Source organism: Tachypleus tridentatus, chromosome 11, assembly GCF_004210375.1.
Source record: "Tachypleus tridentatus isolate NWPU-2018 chromosome 11, ASM421037v1, whole genome shotgun sequence".
Taxonomy (NCBI): domain Eukaryota; kingdom Metazoa; phylum Arthropoda; class Merostomata; order Xiphosura; family Limulidae; genus Tachypleus; species Tachypleus tridentatus.
The window spans coordinates 69,320,723-69,334,935 of record NC_134835.1 but is presented as its reverse complement, the minus strand read 5'-3'; the positions used below and the strand labels follow the sequence as shown (position 1 = coordinate 69,334,935).

Sequence of the window (14,213 nt, the reverse complement as noted above, 5' to 3'; positions counted from 1 at the left end):
TGACTAGTTGCTTTCCCTTTAGTCTTACACTGCTAAATTAGTTACGGCTAGCGCAGATAACCCTCGTGTAGCTTTCAAAACAAACCAAACATATTTTATGTAATAACAGTTTTCTGCAAAATTTCAATTAACTTAAGTAGTTTAAGACGACAAGGTAGAATTTATGTTTCTTTGTTATTTTTTGAGAGTCACCCATGAAATTTACATTTTTTTCTTCTGCAGGTTTTACAGAACTGAGGGTCTCTGATAATTTATTCTGATCATCAGTTTGATAGAATGACAGTAATCCCACTGTTTGCTGAACATTATGACGTATTTGGACTAAATACAGGTATCATCGATGGCAGACTACTTTCTTAAAGTTTCACTTCTCAATTATGTCTCTCGATTTTAGAGCATCGATTCCCCGGGTAAATACTCCACTTCCGGCATCACATAGTCAGATTGAGAGTCAGATCGAATCTTTTGTGGAGAGTTTTAGAAGAAATGGATCCGTCTTCACTAGTAATCTAAGCGTAGAGTCTTGCAGCTCCGGCTTGCGTGAAAGCTTAGGTCAACTCACGTCGTCGGATGACAGTACATACGATATTTCCATACGACACGTGGCTCATTCGTCCTATGCTTCGAGCAGCTGTTTTGATTCTTCCTCGTGCGATGACGTCGTTATCAGCGATACTGGTAAGATAATTCCAATTTGATACATTCAAATGCAGTGGGAATCGTGTTAAGATAACACATTTGATTTACTGTTGTGGTTTTACGTTAAAAATCTTGCTCTTAATCAAAGTAAGCAGTATTTTTTGACTTTCTTAAAATATTTCTTTAGATTTGTGTTTTAACACCAGAAAGATGAAGCATATAATTACTAAGTAAACGCTCAACCTCCTTTATACACTAACGTTATGTTACGTTAAAAATATTAAGTTAAATCTCAGAAAATCCTTAACCATTACATTAACAAAAGGAAGCCGTAATTGAGAATAAGATGTCTGTGAATTCCTAAAAAATATGAAGGATGTAGTTCCATGTTTCGGCTAACGTTACTCCAGTATGTTCAGTCAAACTTTAATGAAACTTTGTTATAACACTGGTATTTATCAGTGTTTTGACTAAAACCCTAGTTTATAAACTTCCCACTATAGTAACGTTTCGTGTAAGTCTTCCAGTTGTAATAAAAGTTATATTTTGAACAACTGCATCAAAGCTACATCATTACTGATTTTTCCTTGGAAGATTTTCTAGTTTATTTACCTTCTACTCAAATGTTTTTTTTTTTCATTCACTGTAGTTTTTCTTTTAAAGTTGAAGGGAATTAATTATAGCTGCCCTAGAATATATAACACAAGAACAATAAAAAGTTTGAGATCTAAACGCATGATATGAGAATTTAAGGTAAAAAAGCGAAGAAGTATTAAATGTCACGTAGGAAAGACTTTTTATTGGCATTTTGACGTGAAGACTAAGGACGCAGCAGTGGCTGGACGGCTACAACCAGTTATCAACTTCAGCCACAAGGAGAAGTAAAACCTTTCCTGGGGATTCGCTCAGCAGATGAGAAATCAAGCATATCAGGTTTCGATCATTCCGATGTTCGGCATATTTTCCTTCTCTGCGATTATTTGCCTGATGGAGCCACAGGTGTCGCGTGCATTTTCTGTACAAATAAATGAAAAGAAATAGTGAAAAACATGAGAAAAGTTATAAAACGATACGAGATGTTTACGTCCGACTTTAAACTTATATATAAAAGCACGTTATTTCTTTCCTTTCAGAAGGAATTACTGACGACATTCTATTCTTCTTTTGTTATTTCTAAAGGTAATTGAAAACAATAAAAATATAAGGAGGATAAGATTTCTTCTACTGGTCGATCTCGGGAGTTTTCAGGATATTGTAGGTTATTTGTAGATGTTAAAACTTACAAGTATAACCTTTACAATGTCATCTGTGGTATATTTTTCTCATTGCATCAGTGAAATAACTCGCTTGAAAAATATTGAGAAAAAAACTCAAGTGCAAAGCAAAACAATCAAAATTAATTTCAAAAAGAGCTATTTTAGTATTGACACACTGAAATAAAAATAAAAAGCTAATTTTTTTTACAACTTAGACCGTGATTTTGATCTTTCAACGACTTACCTGAATGAACAATATTATAATTAACAAATCTGCAGTGCTTTTTGTTTTTTTAGTAATCTTCGATATATATATATATATATATATTTAGCGTAGTATATACAACATTTAATATGGTGTTCTTCCTTTGAAAACGAATAACTTTACAGGCAAAACTTAATATTATTATTAAAGTAGTGATAAGTTTTAGTTGTTTATTATTGTGCTGAATTAACTATTCAAGTTACTGAATTCATTAGTTTATTAGACCGTTCTATGTTTCAGTGCAATTGCTACTTTTCGATACGCCATCTGTTGAAAACTAGGTACTCGATGTGTGTTTTCTCAGAAAATGAAATTAAAATTTTATATATGAAAGAATCTTCACACCAAAGCATTGTAACGTAATTATATAAATAGACAGTAGACTCAAGTTTCCTTAAATAAGCGGCATATTATAGCCGTGGTGATTTTATAATGTGTCAATCAATCTCATCAGAAAAGTCCAAGAGTTGGCAGTGGATGATGCTGATTAGCTGCTTTCCAACTAATCTATCACTTCAAAATTACGGGATGCTAGCGCAGATAACCCTGGAGTAGTTTTGCTTAAATTCAAAAAATAAAAATAAACAAACTTTAACTAAATATTATGATATAAAAAACTTCAAAAATAGTTAACAAGAATAACAGCAAAATATTAATACGAGTGTTTGCGTTTTAACACAAGAGGCACGTGTAATTTTCTATTGAAATCACTGTGATGACAATTAGATTTTACAATAAGTTTGGTGTTTATACTGCTTATTACGGTGGGTATATAATATTGTAATTATTCAGTTATGGTAAATATATTATACTTATGTGTATAGACAGGAGAAAGAAAGGGGTAAATATTACATCCAATTTGAGCAGGACGAACATGACCTTAACTTTCCATTAAATAATGCTCGAACAAGTTAGCAAAGGCCAACGTCATCGATTCGAATCTCTGTTTGCTTTTCCTTATACATCATTCCCAGTTTCCAAACAAAACTTTCTTCTTACTTGCAACACAGTGATAAAGGAATTTCATCTGGATGTTTTTGCTGTTTTTTTAAAACCGAAGATAGCGCTACTGCCGTTCAATAACTACCTTTTTTGTTGTTAGTTTTTTCCCCAAAAATGGTGCCTGGGTGTTTGTTTTCTTAGTAGGAAGAAATATTGTCATTTTTCGATTCTTTATTTGATTCTTTCGTGACTGTAACTAAGGAAACACAAACATTTTTAGATCATTTCTATATTTGCAGCAGTCAAGTGTTTTTGTTTCTACGATAATAAAATTGCAAAGCAATTAAAATAATAGTTTTGTACTTCAATTCCTTCTTTTCGATTTTCTGATCGTTGACGGAATCTTATTATTCATTAAAACTTGTTCTCCGATGGCTACAAAAATGTTTGAGGGCTTATAGCATTAAAATACCCCATGATGGGGGTCAGCGATAAATTTATGGAATTTCAACGCTTAAATCTGGGATTTATTTTCACACGGTGGCTAGAACTCAGTTGATTGTTGGGTTTGAATTGAACTAAGCACAAACAAACAAATAGCGCTAAAAATCGAGTTTCGATACACCCGTGATTAGTACAGCACAGATAAAAGAACAAGCAAATGATATTTGTTTGTAATTGAGCACAAAATTATATGTGATCACAATTGGCTCTCTGTGCCATGCTTACCACGGGTATCGAAATCCAGATTTTAGTATTGTAAGCCTTAAGATTTACTGCTGAGCCACTGATGAGGGGAAGAGACGAAGTAAATGTTGTAAAGTAACAAAACGGTTTTATCCTGATAACAACAGAAACACGTAACTTTGAGAATAAGATTTTTTTTCATCATACGAGGCTGTTCAAAAAATACGCGAACTGACGTCATAAAACAAAATGTACTTTATTTAGAAGTTACAGGCCTGGGACCCCTTCAAAGTACTCTCCTCCCCAACGCACACAATTATCCCAACGGTGTTTCCACTTGTTGAAACAGTCCTGGTACGCTTCTTTTGTAATGTCCTCTAGCTCCTTCGTCGCATTTGCCTTAATCTCGGGAATCGTTTCAAATCTTCTTCCTTTCAAGGGTCTTTTGAGTTTGGGGAACAAGAAAAAATCGCAAGGAGCAAGGTCAGGTGAGTAGGGGGGTGGGAAAGAACATTGATCGAGTGTTTGGCCAAAAACGCACGAGTTCTGAGGCACAAATTTCGCAGCAACGCGGTGAATCTTCAATTTTTCTGTCAAAATCTCGTAACAAGATCCAACTGATATCCCACAGTCTTCAGCAAGCTCCCTGACAGTCAGACGTCGATTTGCTCGCACCAGGGTGTTGATTTTGTCGACGTGTGTGTCGTCAGTTGACGTGGAAGGACGTCCAGGACGCTCATCATCTTCAATGGACTGTCGACCATCCTTAAAACGTTCATGCCACTTGAAACATGCCGTACGCTTCATAGCAACATCACCGTAAGTCGTGTTAAGCATAGCAAAAGTTTCAGTCGCAGATTTTCTAAGTTTAACACAAAATTTCACAGCAAGTCGTTGCTCCTTCAGGTCATTCATTTTGAAATCCACCAAACGAAAAAATCGCACTTCACTTAAAACCGCGTAGCTAATACACAAATGAAGATATTTGCAATCGGGAAATGGCGTCGTAATCAGCTGATCTGTGCGAACCTAGCGATACCAAGCGGATTCCCCTGGAACCAACTGGAGCCGCGCAATTCAAACAGTCCGCGTATTTTTTGAAGAGACCTCGTAGTATGTTCAGATTGATTCAGTCATGTTCATTTGTGCACTGACGACAACTTGATATCTTGATGGGTATTTATAAAACTACTTATCTTCCAGTTTGTGACAATTAATTCTTCAACTAGCAATTTAAAATTCACTGTTACTCACATCTTTCGGATATTGATACATAATGTGGTATTCTCTTTCAAAGTTAAAACAATATTCTTCATTTTTGTCCAAAAACAATCACATCCTTTAATTAATGGATAAGTGTTAAAAATATCAAGTTTTGCTACTAATTATTTTCGTTTTTTTTAATTAAACATGAATTAGTACTTCAAAAAAGTTTAAACTGAAGGTGGTTTGCAAACTTAAAAACTTAGAATTACTGATATACTCTCTCAATTGATGGAAGCGCTTAAAAATAACATTTGGAGTATGCATGGCGTCTAAATTGACGAAGCAAATTCGTTTATTAGGCTTAGCAAAATATATATACGTAGTAAGAAATACATTTAAGTCATGTGACTAACTAATTGGAAAAAAATTGTGTAAAAAATAAAATAAATTCTGCACCTAAATGCCACTTTCGTCATTTTTTTATAGGCTTAATATTAAAATATTGTTTAAATGCTTAGGGGGATGTGAGATAAGACTTAACTTTGAATACAGGTTTTTATAAAATGAATATCATGAAAAAAGCAAAATTTTTAAATAAACCTTTTGTTACTATAAATGAAATTTTAAGTAAAACAAAAATTGAACTACACCTTAGTTAAGTATTGAAAAAAATTATTTCTTATGGTTAGAAGCCGTTTAACCTGTAAAGGTTGTATAAAACGAATCCCAAGATGGGTTGAAATGGCTCTTATCTACCTCATAATAAGTGCGTTTCAAAAGAAGCGCTGAATTTAGCAACGGTATTTAAATCACATAAATTATCATCTAAATGTTCATTGCAGCGATTGAAAAGGTCAAAGACGCAAAAACATTTATGTTAAAAGTTAATAAAAATTTAAATTTGTAGTAGTGGGTAGTACGACACAGGTGCACGCTGTCCTCTCAATGGTAAGAAGGGCCCCTAATCCACTTATTGTAAAGCAATCACAAGTTAAGAATAAAAAGAGTAATTGAACTATTTCATTTTATGGCATGTTTTGTCGTAAAGGTTTCTCATTGTTTGAAATAAATAAAATTACTTTAATCATACATGCATTGTAAATATAACAATTTCGAAGTGCTTAACGCTTGAAGTTGTTCAAGAACAAAAATAGTTGCTTTGATCACTAATAATTGTATCAGTCTGCCAGGTTTTGGTCACGTGAACAAAAGTTACACATTGTTCATTTATGGTAAAATAATTTGCAAAACAAAAATCAATAAAGTAATCAAGTAGATTTCAAAAAATCCCGAAAATTGAACATTTTCGAATAGTTGACTGTTCTTCAAAAAACATTTAAGTTTTTGAGTCTTATGAAATCTATATAATTCACTATATTATAGTACGTCATAACTAATGGTATACAGGGGTGTCCCTTTCATGAAAATGGATTGTCTTATTTCACTTTCTCTAACATTTACAGCGAGAGTAAATACATTTCTTAGAATACCTTTAGTTTAGTAGTTATAATTTCAAGGACGGAAATCGAACGAATTATTGGTTTGAATGAATAAAGGTATTTACTAGCTTACGTTATATTATTTTATTTGAATTTCAAGTTGCATAGATGTTGAAAATACGGAGTTTCAAATGAACTGTTCCAGTCATTGAAGTAACTGAGAGTAGAAATGTCCGTTATTACTAGAGAAAAGGGAGTTGCAATTCGCGAGAAGTTTTATATATCTTGAAGTTAAAAGATATAATTGTACGTTCTGTACATTTAAGTGAATCGTATATATTCATTTCTGTTTTTATACCAAAAACATGTAATCATAAATGTTCAGAGAACTTCTCTTCGTGTGTCTTACGCACGTTTTTTTGTGGGGTTAATATTTTTTTACCACCTTAAGTTACGCCTTGTTTCTTAAGAACGTCCTAAATCGCTTTGGTTCTTTATACTAACAGTTCTTTTCTACAACTTAGCCACTTATCTTTGTACGTCAGGAGACAACCTGTCGGGAAAGGAGAGTGTGTCTAATGTTAGGAAAATAAAAGTGGTAAGTCTAACACTGCATGTGGTAAGTTTATTGTGTTAATATTCTAAAAGCCTATGAGCGGTACGTAGTATGGTGTTAGGAATATGAAAGCAATTATTAGATCACGTCTTAATATGACAACAGGACGAGGAATTAATATATCTTTAAATGTAATAAGAAAAATATAACAAGACTTCTGAATGGTTTGTGGGTGGTGTATTCCAGTAAATACCGCTACATGTTATACTTGCTAAGACCCGTGATAGAAATAAAAACTGTGTTTGGAGATTTTTGCTTTATTTTGGACTTGATCATATGAACTATCTCTTGGCGGTAAGCAATTGGTTGTAATAGGTTTTTGGGTGTGGTTGTTGACTGATTAAAGTCTATAAAACGTCTCAGTTTTGAACAAGACAACTACTGTTCTCATTGGGTTCAAATATATCAAACAAGCTTAAATCAAATGTTGCTGTTTCTTTCTATTTCAAAAGTTTCCAATTGTATAAGTCTAGAGTTTGTCATTCAGTCACTGTTGTCTACATTCGAAAACTTAAAGTTGTTTTCTTCTTAACGCATATTCAAGCATGTGGCTGTAACACAACATATACATATGTATATCTTGAGAGTGATAGGTATTGTTATGACAAATTACGTGACACACACACATATATACATGTATATATATATATGTAACAGTCATTTTACTTTCAAATTAAAAAAGAAAAAATGTATTACTCAATAAAGTCTTCAAACGATTACGTTTGCACTTATGTTTTCTATGGTGACTGTTCCGAGTGTATACTGAAGTATCATTGCAACAGCCAAGTTTGTTTGTTTGTTTATTGAATTTCTTGTGAGAGAGCTATCTTCGCTAGCCGTCCTTAGTTTAGCAGTGAAAGACTAGAGAGAAGGCAGCTAGTCATTACCACCCCTCGCAAACTCTTGGACTACTTATTTATCAACGAATAGTGGGATTGTCCGTAACATTATAACGGCCCCACGGCTGAAAGGGCTAGTATATTTGGTGTGACGGAGATTCGAACCCGCGACCCTCAGATTATGAGGCAAGCGCCCTTACCACCTACACATATCGGGCCACCAAGTTTGTAAATTCTCTGCATGGTAGTAAAAAACTTCACAATTCTCTGTATAATTATTCCTGTAATAATGTTTCATACCTCATTATTAATACATGGATATGTATATATAGGTCAGATCTTGGTACAACAGTAAGCAGATTATAGACATTTTACAACTCAGAGCTACACTACATGGTCAAAAGTATGTGGACCCTTTGAAATTAGTGGATTCGGCTATTTCAGCCACACTCATTGCTAACAGGTGCATAAAATCAAGCATACAGCCATGCAATCTCCGCAGACAAACATTGGCAGTAGAATGGGTCGAACTGAAGAACTCGGTGACTTTCAATGCGATACTGCCATAGGATGGCTCCAATAAGTCAGTTCGTCAAATTTCTAATCTGCCAGAGCTGCCCTGGTCAACTGTAAGTGCTGTTATTGTGAAGTGGAAACGTCTAGGAGCAACAATAGCTCAAACACGAAGCGGGGCTACACAAGCTCACAGAATAGGACTGATGAGTGCTGAAGCGCGTAGCGCATAAATATCGTCTGTTTACAGTTGTAACACTCACTACCGAGTTCCAAACTGCCTCTGGAAGCAGTGTCAAGACAAGAACTATTTGTCAAGAATTTCATGAAATGTGTTTCTATGGCAGAGCAGCCGCACACAAGCCTAAGATCACCATGCGCAATGCCAAGCGTCGGTTGGAGTGGTGTAAAGCACACCGCCGTTGGACTCTGGAGCAGTGGAAACACGTTCTCTGGAGTGTTAAATCATGCTGTCAATCTGACAAACGAATCTGGGTTTGGCAAATGCTTGGAGAACGCTACCTGCCTGAATGCATAGTGCCAACTGCAAAGTTTTGTGGAGGAGGAATAATGATCATGGTTCGGGCTAGGCTCTTTAGTTTCCGTGAAGGGAAATCGTAATGCTACAGCATACAATGACATTCTAGAGAACTGTGGGGCAACAGTTTGTGGAAGGCACTTTTTTGTTTCAGCATGACAATACCCCCCTTGTACAAAACGAGATCCATAAAGACATGGTTTGCCGAGGTTGGTCTGGAAGAACTTGACTGGCCTGCACAGAGCCCTGACCTCAACCCAATCGAATACCTTTGGGATGAATTGGAACGCCGACGGCGAGCCAGACTTTCTCGCTCGACATCAGTGCCTGACTTCACTAATGCTCTTGTAGCTGAATAGGAGCGAATCCCTGCAGCCGTGTTCCAAAATCTAGTGAAAAGCTTCCCAGAAGAGTGGAGGCTGTTATAGCACCAGAGGGGACCAATTCCGTATTAATGCCCATGATTTTAGAATGAGATGTTCAACAAGCACATATAGGTGTGATGGTCAGGTGTCCACATACTTTTGGCCATGTAGTGTATGTTGCCAAATAATTGACTCCCATAAAGTCTTTCTGAATTATACAAATTAATCACAAAGGGGCGTATATTAAATATGTAATACCATTATAGTAATGCTTCACTCACCGACTGATAACAGTTCACGGTAGAAGATAAATTGTAATTGAGAAAGGACTTCGTCATGCCTGAGCGCTTGTATAGCTGTTCAGAGATCTACTTATACATGTTTGACTTTGGCAATTGATTCGGCTTGACTAGTATGTAGTTTGGTGTAGTTTGTGTAATGGATGGATAAAGAATAAATGTTGTGTAATGGATGGATAAAGAATAAATGTTGTGTAATGGATGAATTAAGAATAAATGTTGTGTAATGGATGGATAAAGAATAAATATGCATTGTTTATACGTTTACCGAAAACCTTTCATCGAAAAAGATGGATTTCAGGGAGGGGAGAGCACATATTGTTTTTAAGAAGAAACCATTTCAGGCTTACGATTAACAGAGGCTTTGCATGGCCAGGTGGTTAGGGCACTCGACTCGCAATCTGAGGGTTGCGAGTTCGAATCCCCGTCACACTGAACATGCTTCTCCTTTCAGCCACGGGAGTGCTATTGTGTGATGGCCAATCCCACTATTCGTTGGTAAAAGAGTAGTTCAAGAGTTGACATAGGTGGTAACGACTAGCTGCCTTTCCACTAGTCTTACACTGGTAAATTAGGGACAGCTAACGCAAATAGCCCTCGTGTAGCTCTGCGCGAAATTCAAAACAAACCATTTTCAATTAAATTTCCCGAATTTTTCATTAACACTTAATATGTGGAAAATGCCCTGAAGTGGCAATGATGTTTAAAAACGGATATAATATTCCTTGTACGTATAGTGACATTGAAAAGTAAAAGTATATGATCAACGTGGGTCATAGGAATATTCCAGAATAAATCCGTAATAAGTTGGTAAGGAAAGAGTGGCGTCTTATAACAGTTGAAAATTCGCATGGCTCAAGAAATGAAGAATGTAACGGGTATTCATGCTGTTTCATATTAAGACACCGCTCTAGTCGCCGAACGCAGCGCATATGGATATCTGATCGATCGAATTGTTTAAACGGGCGCTTGAAAACCGTTATTTTCGTATAGTAGATGGATTATGGAAGGAGAACTGTGAGGTTGACGTGATAGTGTTACGACGGAGGCTTTTGTAATGGAAACCACGCTGCAGGGCTACTGTAAATATGCATGATAGTCAGGGAGGATATGGACTGTAACGACATGGTTTGGCACCACAATTTTGATTATAAAGTGTACTAATCCTCTGTGTACTAGTTATTTAAGTTTGACATTTTAAAGCAGTTAGAAGTAGCTTTCAGTGTAACCCGTTTTGCAAGACGTTATTTTACGTTGTGTCAAAGACTAGTAGAACAAACACATAAGGGACTTAATGGGCAGCACATGTTAACACAAGAGTATTGCATTTATGCATGTGGTATTCACTCGCTCCATAAACTGGAATTACGTTTTATCATCAAGCAATACAGATGTTCTGTTGTGATAAATTGCAGTTGTTGTTCTCTGTCTAGATTTTTGTGAAAACTAAATAATTTTGATGAATACCTATAAAAACCTGATAGAATCCTGGGTCATTTCAACTGTGGGCACTGGTTCTCTTGAACAAACAATGTAAAACTCACACCCGATGAAATACAGTCCAGTGAGGAAAAAGTAATTCTAAATTTTTATTCTTTTCCCATGCATTTCAGTTGGTTTCATTACCTTCAAGTATTTTATCCTTCCACTTACTGTATTTCAGTGTGACCTTAAATTTATTTGTAATTATAATCAGCACCAAATATACCTTTAATGTTTCCTCCATATTTATGTGGTAAGTAAGAAATAATATGCTATGCTGTTAGTTCCTGGAATAAAAATAAACAATTTTATTGTGTGCTCATTTATATATGATGTTTAAATTTTCTTGAACGTATATGATTATGTTATGTGTGTGTGTAGCTTTCGATACTGAGTTACGTTTTCCATATTGATTTTTTCCCTTTACTAACCCCCCTTTTCACAAAGAAATAAAAATGGTGATATTACAGAGTGACTTTATGCTATGAAATATGTTTCTTGTTTCTGAATATAATAGCTAAAGGAAATAGTACAGTTTAATTAAGTTGTTTCTGAAATTCCTTTTCAATCAAACAACTAGCGTCTGGGAAGAACAGCACAATGCATCTTAGTAGCAGTAGAGTCTGTTGATTTACCCTGAAATTGTTGTACTTTACCGACCTCCTTTTGTGAAGGTCAACGGTAAGATAAATGGTGTATATCACTGAAATTCAGCATTAGATCCCTGCTGTGAGCACATAATGAATAATCCTTTTAACTGTTATTCACAGTCAGCAGACAGTTGTAAGAAGGCTAACCAACTCCATGAAAGGCATGAACTTCTTGTGCAGTTTAATCAATTATTTTTGGTTTAATCTCACTTTTACTTATTATACATTAGGATTTCTTTCTACTGTAATTGCTTGTACAATAGCTCTTTTTTTCTACCAGAAAATGCATATGTCTTGATGTGTTTTGAGATAAACGACTATATATAACTCATTACCATCTGTAATTTTGTTCTCTTTACATTACGTTTTTTCTTTTAGTGTGCCACATTATTCCATTAAACTCTTGTATTAGTCCAAACACTGTAATTCACTAATTATTGAACGGTGCTCCCTGGAAGTTTGAAAGAGTATATATCTGATTAAGATAGAGGATATTATGTGAGAATGCAGCAACTGATCCTGTCTTGAACCAAGAGCTTTTACCAGCCATAATAAGAAACATATGATTGGATACAGTCTCTGTAGAGTTGGCTGCAAACTTCCCACTGTGGAGAAACAAACAAACCAGAAAACTAACTTCAAGACTCAAAACTGTGGATCCCATAAGAAGTCGTTCACTTATGTGGACAATCAAAGGAAGCTTAGTTATGATTCAATCGTAAGAGGCGGTCGTAATATGACGACATGATTTAAATTTCTAGGATACAGTATTTAGTTTACTTAGCATATTGCAATTTAAAATATACATTTTTTGACATGTGTACTTTATTTATTGGTATTGATATTCATATCCTGTGCACATTGTATTCACGACTATATCGCAATGTTAACATGGCATAGCGGTTGTACGACCTCAGGTCCTAATTGAGACATGTGTCTACCTCATGGCGACGCCGCGTGTTCTCATGTTGACTGCTGATCACAACGAGGTTCTCATCAACAAGTTCACTGTGGTGTAGCCAAATCAATACATACGGCACCACATAGATCACAAGGACACTTTGTCTGTAAGGTTTGTTCCTGTGGCAATATAGTTTGAGGTGGTCGCATCAATCTGAACTTTGGATTAGGAGCAGAAACCAACAGCAGTGGCTGATTTAGCTCACAAATAACTTTAATGGTATATAATAACTCTTAAGGCTCGACTGAAGTATTGACCGACAACTTCACTATAGTACGCACCTTAAGATGTTGTGATACATTTAACGTGGTTTCCTTGGACCAGAAGGGCTTCCACACTCCAGTTGCCTTAGCTACACCACTTATGGAGCAAAAGTGGCCTTCATAAAGATACTTGGAACATGAAGGACAGAGCCTCTGTTTTAACCGTGGTTTACGATACTACTGGATGTTGGATTGCCAACTGTCATGAGATGGAAATCTTGAAAGCAAATTATCTTCTGGCTGAAGCCACATCACATGAAGGAGAGTCAACAACAAAGTATGGTTTAAGAAACTTTTGACAGTTTCAATAAATAAAATCTGAGGTATATTTAACGATCATCTTGCATCTAGAGGAATTGTAATTGACTTTGTATCTGTAATGATACATGTTGTTTAAATGAGTTTTTATTGGATAGGCAGAACCTGTTTGATCTTATTTCTGTATATCATGCGATCTAGTAGATTCACTATTTCTGTCACTTATCACATCTTTGTTTTGGCAAATGAAGAAAACCTATAATATAAGTGGAGAGGCATGTCTTGACGTCATAACTCGTCTAATTAAAGTAGGTATTTCTAACCTTAGTCCAAGTATTAGGCCCAAGGATAGGCCTGTTGTGAAAGAACTATTTCACTAAATACGCTATTTTCTGTCCATAAAATAGGTCGCACTGGTTCAAAGTATTATTTGGCTGAGTTTTGGCATTACATTAGTACTGATGTGTAACTATGAACATTTGGTTAGTAATCTTCCAACTGGAATGGTAATGGAGGTAAAGCGATAAAAACTAGTCATAGATGGTAATGTTACAATTACATCACATGTCAATATGAATACATGGCTATTCAAGCACCTGAGGCCACTGTTTGAAGGATATAATGTCGGTTAAAACTCATCACCGAGACATGAAGTTTAATGTGTGTTTTAAGGGACCAGATAGCTTTCCAGATGGAACAGCAGTACTGCATAATGACACAGACAAAGGTTACATGTTGGTAATGAAGCTCTACATGGATTATCCAATGGTCGATAGTTACATGATAAGTTGGATGAAACATTAGCATACTTATCTTAAAGTATTTATATATTTCGATAGTGTATGTTTAATTCTGATGTCTTCTGACAAGTATAATTAATTGTCGTCTTGGAAAAAGCTGTTTTCATCGTAATAGTGGATAAAATGGCTTTCATCACAAGGAGAGATTCACATATATCAAGAAATAAACTTCTATAGATAGTTATTTATAAAGCT

The 14,213-nt window shown here is 35.4% G+C and overlaps 1 protein-coding gene across 7 annotated transcripts in view; it reads left to right on the top strand.

Moving 5' to 3' along the window:
• The window catches only part of LOC143232394 (guanine nucleotide exchange factor DBS), a 151,335-nt gene that overhangs the window by 14,000 nt on the left and 123,122 nt on the right, over positions 1-14,213 (top strand). For all 7 annotated transcript variants that reach the window (XM_076467772.1, XM_076467776.1, XM_076467777.1 and 4 more), the window contains one exon: positions 223-678. In XM_076467772.1, the coding sequence (XP_076323887.1) occupies positions 378-678 (301 nt within the window). In that variant the 5' untranslated portion in view covers positions 223-377. The remainder of the gene's footprint in view (positions 1-222; positions 679-14,213) is intronic.